This window comes from Haplochromis burtoni, unplaced genomic scaffold (assembly GCF_018398535.1).
Source record: "Haplochromis burtoni strain Fernald_Lab_line unplaced genomic scaffold, NCSU_Asbu1 Contig_58, whole genome shotgun sequence".
NCBI classification, from domain to species: domain Eukaryota; kingdom Metazoa; phylum Chordata; class Actinopteri; order Cichliformes; family Cichlidae; genus Haplochromis; species Haplochromis burtoni.
In genome coordinates, this window is record NW_024582419.1 from 1,365,796 (window position 1) to 1,379,663 (window position 13,868).

General features: G+C 40.9%; 2 protein-coding genes across 9 annotated transcripts in view; both read right to left on the minus strand.

The window, feature by feature from the left end:
- Positions 1 to 1,096, minus strand: si:ch1073-406l10.2 (uncharacterized protein LOC100536977 homolog). Its single transcript, XM_042220927.1, has 4 exons — positions 857 to 1,096; positions 566 to 670; positions 364 to 465; positions 1 to 239 (listed from the first exon to the last, which is right to left on the minus strand). The coding sequence occupies exons 1-4, from the start codon at positions 1,052 to 1,054 to the stop codon at positions 150 to 152; spliced, it is 495 nt and encodes a 164-aa protein (XP_042076861.1). The 5' UTR covers positions 1,055 to 1,096; the 3' UTR covers positions 1 to 149.
- Positions 1,097 to 7,327: 6,231 nt separating this feature from the next.
- Positions 7,328 to 13,868, minus strand: part of slc4a2b (solute carrier family 4 member 2b) — a 47,064-nt gene continuing 40,523 nt past the window's right edge. For all 8 annotated transcript variants that reach the window (XM_042220972.1, XM_042220973.1, XM_042220970.1 and 5 more), the window contains 12 exons: positions 13,514 to 13,698; positions 13,075 to 13,291; positions 12,776 to 12,982; positions 12,513 to 12,661; positions 12,214 to 12,408; positions 11,588 to 11,812; positions 11,393 to 11,482; positions 11,117 to 11,283; positions 9,418 to 9,671; positions 9,163 to 9,332; positions 8,646 to 8,819; positions 7,328 to 8,356 (listed from right to left, as the gene is read on the minus strand). In XM_042220972.1, the coding sequence (XP_042076906.1) occupies positions 8,276 to 8,356; positions 8,646 to 8,819; positions 9,163 to 9,332; positions 9,418 to 9,671; positions 11,117 to 11,283; positions 11,393 to 11,482; positions 11,588 to 11,812; positions 12,214 to 12,408; positions 12,513 to 12,661; positions 12,776 to 12,982; positions 13,075 to 13,291; positions 13,514 to 13,698 (2,114 nt within the window). In that variant the 3' untranslated portion in view covers positions 7,328 to 8,275. The remainder of the gene's footprint in view (positions 8,357 to 8,645; positions 8,820 to 9,162; positions 9,333 to 9,417; positions 9,672 to 11,116; positions 11,284 to 11,392; positions 11,483 to 11,587; positions 11,813 to 12,213; positions 12,409 to 12,512; positions 12,662 to 12,775; positions 12,983 to 13,074; positions 13,292 to 13,513; positions 13,699 to 13,868) is intronic.

Consider the following 13,868-nt stretch of genomic DNA (forward strand, 5'->3'; position numbering starts at 1 on the left):
AAGACAAGATGCAAACATCATACGTACATCTACCAAACTACAGAAAGGTTAAGTGCAGACTGACAAGAATTTACCTGTCTGATTGTAGTTTTTTTTAGATATTTTCAGAAGCAAAGACACTAAATGCTGCATGTTTTCTAACAAAACTTTCACTCTTTGCCTGTTGATCCCAGAAGAACTGTTGACCCGCTGCTGTATCCCAGTTTATTGCAGTGCTCCAGTCTGCCTGCTGTCATTGCCTGCCATTCATAACCAAGTAAAGATAAACATGTTTATCACTGCAGTGCGGTTTCATCACTTATGACAGGCCACAGTTAGAACTTTGGGAGAGACTGTATTAAAGGTAAAGCAGGAGATACTGACTTGTGTGATGGCCGGTTTACGGAGGCAGTGAATATACGGTTTGGGCTCTGGTTCGATTTCTCCTCTGTGCATTCTGTAGCAGACTGCACAGTCCATCAGCGGCTGCATGAATGCACAAGAGCAAAACAGCATAGACAAGTTAGGGCAGGCCATTATCCTCACATTCCACAGTCCTGAGCCGAGTAACTCGCCAAAAACTTACTCTGTCGTTTCTAGGCTCACACGCTGAGGAGTCAGTGGTCCCTTTTTCACAAGTGGTGGGTTTAAGGTAGAAGTGGTGATAGAAGAAGCTTACATCAAAACCCATCTGAGAAGAAAGAAGCAAAGCAACCCAGATGAGTTTTAGTTCATGAAAGCATCATATTCTTTGTTGCTTATAGCACATTTCCTGATGATTTTAATCCAAATACACCATAAACCATTAACTAATAACCAGGTCTTACGAAACAAATGATAAAAACCGAGCAATAAAACTGGATGTGCTGTTCAGTACCTCATAGTCCGACTTTGAGACACTTCTTAAGAAGACATAATGATCTTGGATTCCAGAGAGAGAGTGGAGCTTCGCTAAGGCCAGATCTACTCCTTTCCTATACGTTTCAGGGAGTTCCTGTGCATTCAAGGACAAGAAGAAAGCTCCGACGCTGAACAGCCAAACCAACAGAGCAGCCATCGTTCTCCTTGTGGCCATAAGAGTGAGGGTGATGTGTAAAGAGCAACAGACCACCCCCTTCTGTACTGTTTACTCAAAGACAGAAGAACACCCTGCCCTTACAAGGGAGAAAAACAGGCGTTTCTGTTTTGATTATGCCTCAGTGTTGATCCAGAGTAGATGTCTGCAACCTCCCAACTTCTTTCTTTTATCAGAAAGATTTTTGACATTTAAAAAGTAGTTTTAGTTTTCTATCAGCACAATGATAATAAAGTAGTACTGAATTTCATGTAGAAAATCACAAAATAAAGTTGGATTGATAAAGTAACAAAGAGAACACATACTAAACTGATTTACATTATTTTACTGAAGGGAAATCTATTGGCGCTCCACAGGGTTCAATTCTTGGTCCTCATTTTATTTAACAACTTTATAGTTTTGTACTATAAATAATGTAAAACAAATATAATAATTCTTGGCATAATTTTAAATGTTAGTCGTAAATATTAGCTGAACTGACCACCGACTGTATATAAAGGATTGACTAACCATTGTGATATTACTGGCTTGTTTGCCCATTTTCAAAGGTTTTGACCTGAGCATTTTAGAAAAAGTGAGTGAAGTTGCAAACTCGTTGGGAAGGTTTCTATTGAGCTCAGTGGATCCAAACAGCCATTTTTAAAAAACAGTCAAAGTCTTTATGGCGCCATAGCAGATAGCAGTCACCCCCCCCAGTTGCAATTAAAAAGAATGTAGGTTTTAGGTACTTTTGCATTAGATACCAATTTCAGACCAGCAAGCATACATCCATCCTTTATATACAGTCTGTGGAAATGAGTGTTATAAAAAAAAGCTCATCTTCAGTCCCTGTCTATTAAAATTTCAGATCAAGTCAGGAACTGAAATTAATTGAAAACAGATACTTTAAGAACCATACAAATAAAAAGCGGAGAATAACATGTAAAAATACTAAATGTGTAAAAATATCCTGCTCGCTGATAAACTGCTTGAAGATGGCCAGATTCAAACCTGGAAACTTTCCCTGCAGATTCTGCTCCATGTTATCATCATTGCACCATTTCACTCCTCATTCTAGCTGCTTGTCTTTGGTAGCCGATGAGCTCATGAGTGAAGACAGAAGAGATGCTGTCTGTGTCAAAGCCTGATTCTTCTACCTCTGCAACCCAGTGGACAGGTATTCAGTCCCAGCCTTTCTAACCATATGTTGTAACTAACCACTGTGTTTTTATGTTAAAACACCTATGTGCATAATAATTATTCTTCAGCATTTCTTCAGCATAGACAAGTCATCATCTTCCATTGAAACAATGGGCGATCGCAGGAAACTGCAAGGAAATTTTTACCGACCAATCAGGGGTTAGACATTTAGACCATAGTGCAGACTGGTCGTTAGGCCTATGTGACTTAGGCCTGACATTGTCACCATGATTGTAACACATCCAAAATGGCAAATAGGTTAATGTCACATGGTTAGGGGTCGCATGCCTGCAAAACCTCCATATGCAAAGATGTGAATTGATGCAAATTCAAAAACAGATATTTGTCTCATGGCAGCCGCAGCTGTTTTGTATGACTCAGTGACCATATAAAGGAATTTTACTAGTTAATAGGTTCACCATAGTTTTGAGAGCTTAAAGTCAGATTTGTGCATTATATTGTAAAGAACCTAATTAAAGTTAAACGAGGCCTGGGCTGCGATTTCATGCAATTTCCATTTGTACCACCAGATGATGCAGTGGGCCTGTGTAAGCTTTCAACACATTTTTAGGCTAAAAAGAAAAGATGACCAAGTTAAACGGGTATCACTCAATTGATAAAATGTTGCCCCCTGGTGGTTAAAGTTTTAGTTTAATTCTCTGTGTAATTATAAAAAGTCCCTTTAAAACACAGGGACACGTCAGAGTCCAAATTTGTTTGAATGGCAGTGGGACATCCCTGGAAACACATGACACAAACAGAATCAGACGCAGGTTTACTCACTTTAACCCAGTGATTTATTATTTTGGACAGTAACCAATTAAAATGACTCAGGAAGAAAAGATCCAGCTTTTCCATGCTTTGTTATTTCTGTATCCAAAATGAAAAATTATGTGCAAGTATAATTTGTCTCTTTCCACCAAACGTGCTCGAATATTCTGGATCATATTATAAACACAAAGCCCTTAACATCAGTGTAAATAAAGGAAATAAACCTCCATATGCAGCCACTGTCGTCCATGTTTACAGACTGTCACGAGTAAAAGCTGAACCAGTGTGTGGCAACCTCTGGTGGGCTTATGAAAGAGGAGACTATTACTTTTTATTATACATGTTTATTTTTTTGTTACTGGCTATAATTTGAAAATGTGTCTTACAAAAGATTCCAAACTTTCCATTGTTTCTTTGTAAACACATGATACAAATTCAGTTTATCATCATCTAAGCTAGAGATTTTTATTAAAGCAAACTATCCATTAATAGACACACACACGACCCTGAATTGGATAAGTGGAAGAGAAAAGACGGATGGATGGAACAGCTGAGTAAATGTCCATCCATGTAAATGTGAAGCAGTGTAACATTCATAAATATGTAATATAAAGGATTTAAAAACACATCATGGGTCTGATTTTCGGCATTTTACATTAATCATCTGCAAGTCTTGTGGTAGGGCGACGTTCCTCTTTAAGTGGGACTGCATCGCATCTTTATTCTTCCTCCTCCGTCCCACATCTCTGGAGTCATACAGCTCACCAAAAACATACAAGCTTAGCAGATTTTTTTTGAATATGATGAAACTATCACTGAGAAAATGAATCAGCAGTATATACTCACATATCCTCTGTGTCCTGTCCAAACTACAGTGTGTCTGTAGAGGCCTCTGACGGTTAAGCAATAACTTAAATTCAAATTGGTGATGTGTCCCACACAAAAAAACTAAGCACATCTATTTTGTTAGGACCTGGTCGCTCTAAGTGGAGCTGTATCTGCCCTATGAACTACAGTACAAAGAGCTTGATGCGCCTGTTGTAATGTATCCGACTCCTTCATCTGTCACTCACTAACACTGTTTTTCGTTTCTCCCCTTAAATATTTAACTCCTGTCTTGCTTCAAGTTTCTAAATATCACAAACACCTGTTCCTACATGTACACCCCCTTTCAGGCTCCAATCAGTTCAGTTACAAATACAACTCAGCCTGTCCCAAGTTACTATGGTAAACAGGACTTTTCTACTATACTTGAGCACTCAAAGTGTTTTATATGTCATGTCTCATTCATACATCACATATTTCTACAATGCATTCTGTTTAACATTCACGCTGAACACATTGGAAAGCAAAGTGGGGTTTAGCATCTTGCCCACTAAGAATTATGCAGACTGGGACCAAACTTCCAACTTCCAGCTAGCAGATGATCTGCTCAACCCCCTAGCCACATGTCAAGTGCTCTATGAGGGTAGAAACGTTTTTGCACAGCAAATGAAGTCAGCTGCCATGAATCAGATGTGCTAAAAGGCTGTACTGTTTTCTTAAGCGTCATACTGTCCGCTCAACAAGCCCTGAGCTGGAAAACACCTAGACCACAGGTGGGCAACTCCTGGCCTCGAGGGCCAGTGTCCTGCAGGTTTTAGATTTGTCCTCGATCCAACACAGCTGACTAAATTACCTCCTCAAAACGTCTTAAACCTCTCCAGGGGGCCTGGTTATGAACTAATCATGTGATTCAGGTATGTTGACCCAGGGTGAGATCTAAAACCTGCAGGATATGGAGTTTGAGACCCCTGGTCCATAATATCACTGAAAGAAATAGTAATAACTGTGTTTAGTGACAGTAAATTTCAAGAATGCAGTAATATTTGCGTTCCCTTGACTGAAAATCTGAGTAAGAACCCGAGTCAAAAAGTCGCTTAGGATTTCAACATTTTAATAGAACAATCTATTTTTTGTGTTTGTTTTATTGGAGCTAAAGCAGGGGTGGGCAACTCCAGGCCTCGAGAGCCGGTGTCCTGCAGGTTTTAGATCTCACCCTGAGTCTACACACCTGAATCACATGATTAGTTCATTACCAGGCCTCTGGAGAACTTCAGGACATGTTGAGGAGGTCATTTGGCATTTAAATCAGCTGTGTTGGATCAAGGACACATCTAAAACCTGCAGGACACTGGCCTTTAAGGCCTGGAGTTCGAAACCCCTGAGCTAAAGCATGCGATCTTATTAAATGAGAATAAGGACCAGACAATGCACAAAAAGGCCACAGTCAATCAGAGTGAAATCATGATGGCAATTTCCAGTGCCATGATTTTCCAGATTTTTGGAATCGCGGCTTCAATAAATAAAAAACATGATCCAACCACCTCTTCAGTTTTGCTAACGCTGCACTACCAGCACATAAAAAAAAATCTGCACTTGCTGTGACCTTTAACTAAAACTGAAACTAAAGCTTCAGGAATACTTTCATATCACTTCACACTTTTTGCTCACTGGCTTCCCTTCAGGTTCCAGGTTTTACAGATTTTATTGCTGAGAATCAGAAAGTTTCTTGGTCCTCTGAGCCCTCTGCTCATACACATTGCTGGTCCCTCACTTTTAATATGTGGCCAGCATTAGGAGTGAGACCCGTGCACCTGTCCACACTCTTGAATATACCGTCCATGTAATAGTAAATTGAATGCATGCACACACTCATGCTTTCTTCATGCTTCACAGCATATCATAGACCAATATGTGAGTCAGATTGTGTTCTTGCAGACTCAGTCTTGATGTTTGTTTGCACATTCATTGAAACCATCATATTTGTGCTGCCAAACTCTCTTTTTTTGCTATTTTAAAAACTTTGATGTTAATTTTACAACTTTTTTTAGTCAAATACCAGATCATTAAGAGAAGATTGCTGCCACCTGCATAATTTCTGTTTGGTGGTATGGCTGCTCTGGGACTTCCTCTACCTTTCAGTGGAAAAGCAGTGGAAAGGAGAGCAGCACCAAGACGTGATAGGTGACAATCATAGAGCCCAGTTCCTTGTATGTGCATTTGGGACTAAATATGTCTTCTGTGCATCTACCTTTTCTCCTTCCTCCAAGGTGTTTTACATAAAGACAGCCAAACAGACACAAACGATAGAAAATAACTTTTATTCATCATCAATATTTGAACCATTATTGTACACGGGAACATCAGCAATAGCCTGAAGACTTTATTGCTTTGAAATGAATCCACATACTTTTAATCATCAGCATACTTTGACATACACAGACTGCCTTCACTCCAATCACAGGCACAAGAAGCAGACACAAAACTGACACTCAAATCCAACCTCTCATAAATATCGCCTTCACTGCCGTGGGCGTGCTGCAGCTGAGCGTGTGTGTACAGAAGAAAATAATATTGTGTGACGTAACCCGATTAAGGCATCTAAAGCAGCAATTACTCCACAGATTATAAACAGATAAATAAGAGATTTTTGATTTATGCATGTCTCAAATGTGCAAACTACTGTAACGTGTGCCATCCTTAAAACACAGGAGACACCGATCACTTCATGGTCCCACAGGCACTTCAGATTTTGTGCGACTGTGACATGAAAAAGGCAACAAGATCACAGCGACAGTGAAACTGGCCCGCCTGGAGGGAAACGTAGTGCTTGAAACATGTAGGTGAGAGTAACAGGGGCTGAATATTTAAACTATTTGACACAGTCAAAGCTTTAACCAATCCATGAGATTGTCTAAACAGGTTGTTTGGAAATTTTGTCGACCAGGCTGACACAATCGCGAGTGACATATTAAAAACGAGGAATGTCCTGCTGTGAAAATATTTAAAATTAGGCTGAAAATCCTTCAAGTTAGAGGAGATCTGACGTGACTGAAGTGCAGCTTATTTTTCTGACCACAAAACTATTTACACGAGACATTTGGCACAAAGAAACCACCGTTAACAGACCACACGAGAAATGAGACCTCAGAACAAACTACATTAGTGCCCTACACGTGTACGGGTGTGTGTGTGTGTCTGTGTATGTGTGTATGTGTATGTGTATGTGTATGTGTATGTGTGTATGTGTATGTGTGTGTATGTATGTATGTGTATGTGTGTGTATGTATGTGTGTATGTGTATATATGTATATGTATGTGTATATATGTATATATATATATATGTGTATATATATATTACTACTATATACTATATTATACTATACTATACTATATATATATTATAATTTATATATTATTATATATATTATATATATTTTATATATATTATATATATATATATATATATATATATATATATGTAGTTATTATATATATTATATATATATATATGTGTATGTGTTGGACACATTTTAAAGTACACTTAATAAGCCACAGTGTCATTTTCCGTTTTAAAAAAAGTGTTTGCACGATGAGAAATGTGATATGATGTCATTAGTTTAGAGAGAAATTGCATTTTTTGAACAGTTTTCTTTTTTCTTATGGAACGTCATAACAGTCCCACAAGATCTCCCCCTGCTGGTGATCTTCACTCACCACAGGTGAAATATAAACATTTAAAATGCTGCATTTTCTGCACAAAAACAACAAATAGTTAAAGTAGGCTAAAAATCACTCACAGATCATTTAAGAAGCAAACTAAAGCAACACTGATTACATAAAATACAGTCATTGTTCAGATTTTGTTATGTTAAAAGTGCTACAAGCTTTCGTGTAAAGTGATCAGCTGTCTAAAATAAGACAAAATAAAGAAAAAAAATCTTAATACCTTTATATTTCCTTCGTAAGGCGCTTGGTGATCTTAAAATGTGAAGAAAAGAGTGTGAATAGCAATAACTCATAAAGCATAAAGGAATGTATCCCGTATATCTTCCACATATTCAATGTGAATCAGAGCAACTTTCAGGGCTAAAAATCAATCGTATACGTCTATCTACTGTTAACATGTTTAACTCGAGCTCGAGATAAAGTCATTTGATTCGGTATCTCTTGTCCCCTGAAATGTTTAAAATAAAAACAAATAAACTAAGCGAAGAGTTTCCAGCTGCTTTTCCATTATTTGAGACACAAACTGTTATTAAAGCAGCAGAAAAGCTTCTTAAATAGTGAAAAGTTAAAAGCCAAAGCAACCTTTGACATACTGCATTTCAATGTCTTGATGATGATGATGAAGAGGGACATCGCTTGAAGGACGCCGTCCCAGAACTCTAACTGGTGATAACTGACAGATTTTCGGTGCGATTTGACGATGCGAGGGCTCGCTGTGGATCACACCGGCATTTGCATCTCCGAGTACTCGTCGTGACACTCGCGCTCGTCAAACTTTGGCTCTGCGTCGTCAGCATCCAGCTAAAAGAAGGACAAGAAGTCACGTTCAGTAACCTGAACTAACTCCGAAACAGTTGTGACTCATTTAAACGACTGTTTTATCGCAAATTTGTTTTATTTTTTAAAAATTAGTGAAATTTTGATCTGATGTTTTGTGCTACCCATCTCTGTGGATCAACATCAGAGCCATAAATGTTATCGATATTATCAATCAGTTCTAATCATAACATTTAAATTACCTTTCCTTTTTTACCTCTACAGTGTGTGTCAGCGTAAAGCAGGGCACTGCGCCCCCCTGTGGTTAACTTACGCATGCCATCTCTTTGACAGTGAAGACCCGTCGCAGCACAAACATCTTGATGGGGACGGTGAGGATGAGGACAAAGGGGAAAGCCAGAGACGCCGCCGTCGACATAATGGCCCACAGCACCGCCAAACACACCAGCTGGATGCAGGTGAAGAGATGCATGCGCAGCGTGCGGACCTGAAGGATAGAGAGGTCGCTCACATATCTGACAAGGACAACAGTTTCTGCAGGGAGCGCTCAAAAAAAATTCCCAAATGTAGATACCTATAACCTTTGCAAACTATTTTAGGGGTTTAAATAAACGTTTAGAGGTTGTGTGGGTTAACACAGATAAAGTCTCCCCTAGCTGGAAACCGCTCTGAGGGAACTCCGGCGTTTTTAAGTGTGCAAAACATCTTTTTTGTGACAGACCTCAAAAATCCTGAAACTTCTTTTTCTGTTTGTTTCTGCTACAGCAGAGCATCTCCATCCTCACGTCCTTTACTTTGGCTGTAAATGTGTGTTTTCATGTTCCTCTCACCTTGCGTACATAGGTGTGGTCAGGGTGATACTTTGGTGGCATGAGCAAAAGCATCATCCGCTCCGTTAGCTGGATACCGTTGAGCGACATCACTCCCATGTAGAGGAAGATCCCGAAGAGCACGGCGAGGGGGATCTGACACAGCAGGTCGCTGATCACGATCGACAGGCCTAACGGAGGAGAGCGTTAAAGGGTGAAAGTTCACACAGGACACAGCCACGGGAGGAAAGAAAAGATGATAAGTCTGGAACTCACCAACTAAGATTGCAACCAGAAGCCCGGTGACCCGCTGCTCCTTCACCTCCTGGATGCGAGGTTTGTCTCCGGGAGCGACGGCTTTACTCATGACGGTGAGGGCGTTGACGTGGGTCACCGAGCGAACGGTCGCAGCGGCCATCCACGGCAGGCCGAACAGAGCTGAGGTGCCGCCCAGCACCACGATCAGAAGCAGGTCCAGATGGAAACCAGAACCTTTGACAAGCATGCGCTCCTTTTTACTAACTATCAGCCTGCAGGAAGCCGGGACAGAGCCAAACGTAAGAAACACATTTCAGATTCATCACATATGATGAGGTACGGCATTTTTTTTGTGTGTGTGCTTGTTTATCTGCATTTTGATGCGTTACAGAAGCTAAAACACTAAACACATCATTTAGAAAACAGCTTAAACATCTGATGGGTTGAAACTGGGAAATAGCTGGAAAATTCAATCTTTGCTACGACCACCTTTATTCTTCACTCTGGGTAAACTTACTCCTTTTGTCCTCAACTTTTTTAAGGACACACTGCACACCATGTCAATTTGACTAATAGTTTTTTGCAGACGACCCTGTTAGTTTCATAGATTCAACTAAAGGAATCAGAACTAATTGTGTGTTTTTGTGACAGGCTGCTAGTAACAAAATCCCTAAAGATATCATTTCAAACTGGCTCTTTGCTAAATTGTTGGTTATGTGTAGACACAACAGAAGTTCATCCCTTGAGTAAGGAGTTTATTTTATGCTTGAATGTCTCATGAGGTCAGTGCTGAGCAATTTAAATAAACAAACAAAATATTCCTCTGAAAATGGTCAGGTACATGGAGTGGACTGGACATGAGTGGTAAAAGCAGCCAATGTCCAACAAAACTCGTCCAGAAATTTTGGTCAAGATGAAAAAATGATAAGAAATTCTGGCTCCTTGGAAGAAAAACAAATAAATGAACAGTGGTTAAACGTTTAAACTTGTGCACGGTACTGTGCATCACGACTAAAATACACAAAACTTCCAGAGAATCTCCTGATTCAATAAAATGTTGGTCACTAAAGAACTCGGCTGATGTTTTGTTGCTGTAGTTTACCATTTCAGTTATGGTAAAAATGTAGAAAATAATGGAAAAAAATAAAGGAATACTGCCCCCAGCAGGCCATTGTAGAAAGTGTTAAACTGAAATAAATATATTTATACTTTAATATCCTGCATAAAAAAAGCTGAGTGACATTTTCCCCGTGTTTCATCTGTTACATTATCTGCCTTCTTTCAGTTACAGGGTGTTTCTCTGTTTTTGGAAGGAGGTTATTAAATGTGCAGTCTACTCTGTACAACTGTGTTTAATTAAAAAATGATCTGGCTGTTTAGAAATATCAGTTAGGAAATAAATAATGACCAGGTGCATTTATTTCTTTCTTAGTAAAAAGTTACAAATAGTTCTCTACTAAACTTGTTTGACCCCACATTTGGATACGAATCTGATAGTTTTGTACTTTTAAAAACGTAACAGATTTTATTTATTTGATTACTGAATGACGTTCATACAAAACTATTGAAAAACTGTCAGTGCCCTCCACCTGTAAAACCATTCCTGGTTTGGGGTCTGTCCCTCTCTCTGTTGTTGCACCTCTAATGTGCGTGTTGTTAATTTCATTAACATCCAAGCAGCTGAAACCGATTAACAACCTCCTCCAGCAAAACTCACGTGGTGATCTGAGTCTCCATGAAGATAAGGATGAAAACCAGCAGAGCGGGCAAGCAGCAGGCAAACATCATCCAGATAGGGAATTCCCCATTTGATCCAAGCGGACTGATGAACCAGCCGCGCTTTTTGGAATTAGTCACTGAAAATCCACTGGGGACACTCAGTTTCTGTAAGGAAGACACGAGACAGACTCCCATCAACCTCTGAGATAAGGAGGTTCCTTATCTTTCCAATATTTTGCATGATAAACACACTGCACAGTCCACTGAGTCTCACCTGTGTGTATGTGTCTTCTATGGAGTAATCCACCAGAACCATGATGAGAATGGCGATCGGTACCCCAAAGTCTCCAATAATCCTGCGTATCTAAACACCACAGACGGCACGGTTTAAAGAAGACTGCTAAATGTGTCACATCAAACAAGATCAAATATTTGCTGCAGATCTTAATTACAGATTTCAGCTCCTCACCCTTCCAGGGAAGAAAGCGCTGTTCTTGAATTTGCGCAGGTAGAAAGCGATAAAAAACGTCCCCGCCATGAGAACCAAAGAGAGCAGCGCCGTGTTCGGTTCCCCGCTGACCTTCACAGTCGCCGGCTGGCTGCTGTTTTTCATCATTAGGGTGATGTTTTCCGCCAAGTCGTCTGCATCGGTGCCGTTGAGGGAACAGCTTTTCAGCGGGTGCTCCTTGAAAATCTGCACACAGAGTTTCATATTATAAAAAGGTGCTCACGCAAACACGCTGTGATTACTTTTCTTAGACGGATTAACAGGTATCGCAACCACTCTTTCTTTGAAATGAGATTAGCTCGTAGCAAAATGCCTTTTAAGTCCGTGCCATAAAACTCTAAAAATAGCAGATCTTCCAAAAATCATAAGTCTGGACCATAATTAAAACTCTAAATCCATTTAGGATTCAGGCTCCATCAATCAGAAAAGATTTCAGGTGTGCTTGTTAGAAAAACACGCTCATTTCGACCCCGACTTCTGAACCCTGTCCAGAGATTAGTCTGCTCTGCTTAGCGTCAGCGGCGCAAACACACAGCGTGCCAACAAAACCTTTTTCTAATCAGGAGCTTTTCACGTCTCATGTGTACCCTGACAAGCTTGATGAAGGTCTCGCAGATGAAGATGAGGGAGATGAGGAAGGAGAAGATTTCCTGGGTGAAGCGGGAGACGAAGCGCACCAGGAAGCTGCCTTCGAAGGCCACCATGGTGACCACGATGATGATGAGCCAAAAGCCGATCCAGACGCGGCCCGTCAGGTACTCTATGTCGTTTGATGTGCAGAACTGTGAGCACAGAGACATTAAGCACATTTTTTTTGCCTATTCTGTAAGTCACCAGCATTTTTAACATTTTTGAAATTAACTTCATATGTTTTTATGCAACTTACACTGTAAAAGGCTTCTTCAAAGACCAGCAGAGGTCCAGAGAAGCCCACAACCAGCAGTGGCTGAGCCCCGAGCAGACAGAAGACCACCCCCTGCACTGATGTTGACACAATCAGCTCAGAGACACCGATCAGGCCGTTTGTCTTCTCACCTGGAGGCAGACCCGGGGTTAAAAGGTTAATCAAGAGGCCACTATTACCAAAACACGGAGAGGATTTGCGATATGAGGCGTGAATACGCTCTCAATTCCCTCACACAGACTCACCCAGCAGACCTCCAAACGTTATGGCCGGAGAGAGGGCAGCGAAGTAGATGAAGATAACTGCGGCCATGCACTGGCTGTTCAGGGCATCCTTGAAGTCGCTGACATACTTTGGGTAACGCCGCTGCACGTCTCGTATCAGCCCACCAAAAGGCCGTCCAGTACGCTCTAAGGGGTCGTCTGACTTTTTCGAAGGTTTGAGGAGTGCCTCTGAGTGACAACAGAGCTTTACGTTAAAACCCATGAGAAGGCACCTAAAATCAAATCCGAGTGAAATTCCTAATTGAAATGGAAACACTTACCTTTTTCTTCAAGGCTTTTAGGCTCTTTGGCCATTAGTTTGACCTCGAGTTCCTCCCTCTTCCGCAGCATCTCCCTCTGAAAGCGGGCGACAGAGCGCAGCAGTTCATCACCTCCCACCTCTGAAGGTGGCAGCACGATGCTACAGTCCAAGAAGCTGTTGATGGCGTTCAGCAGGTCCTGCCTGTCATCTGCCAGGTAGGCCGCCTCGTGGAATTGCTGAAAGATGATGGCAGAAATAAACCAATTTACCCAACATCATTGGTGCCAACAGAAACCTACAGGTGTTATTTTATTTCATATAAATGTAAATTTCTTCTATGTCCTCCTTCACATTTTTCAAAGTTGACCAGTGGTCCGGATTAGAGCCTTTGCTGGGCCAATCCTGGCTCCAGGGGCTTATTTTTGACACCCCTTGTCTAAATCAGCACCACCACTCACCTTATCAGACATGAGGGTGGAGATGGAGCGTCCTATCTGGTGGTAGTCCATGCTTGTAGTGGCGGGTCCCAGCAAAACAAAGAGAAATCTGACCGGCACTGGCACTTCCAGGACGGACTCCAGCTCCACCGCTTCCTGCAGCCGCACAAACGCCATGGTGGGCTGCTCCAGGAAGTCCACGCTGCCTGGGAAACCACAGGACATGATGGTCAGTGTGCAGAAAGCGCTACATGCAACCAAAGGCAAAGTTTTGTAAGTAGTAACCGTTTTTTAGACTAACTGTAGTTATAAAAAAAAAACAAAAAACACAACTAGTGGTACAGCATTACCTGGCCTGTGATTTTAGTCTGTTGCT

Bases quoted from the DNA above. Each gene is read 5' to 3' on its own strand.
- si:ch1073-406l10.2 (XM_042220927.1), bottom strand. From the start codon at position 1,054: ATGGCCACAAGGAGAACGATGGCTGCTCTGTTGGTTTGGCTGTTCAGC. The intron at 671-856 runs GTACTGAACAGC...CTTTCTTCTCAG, and splicing joins TCTCAAAGTCGGACTATGAG to ATGGGTTTTGATGTAAGCTT. The intron at 466-565 runs GTAAGTTTTTGG...GCATTCATGCAG, and splicing joins GTGAGCCTAGAAACGACAGA to CCGCTGATGGACTGTGCAGT.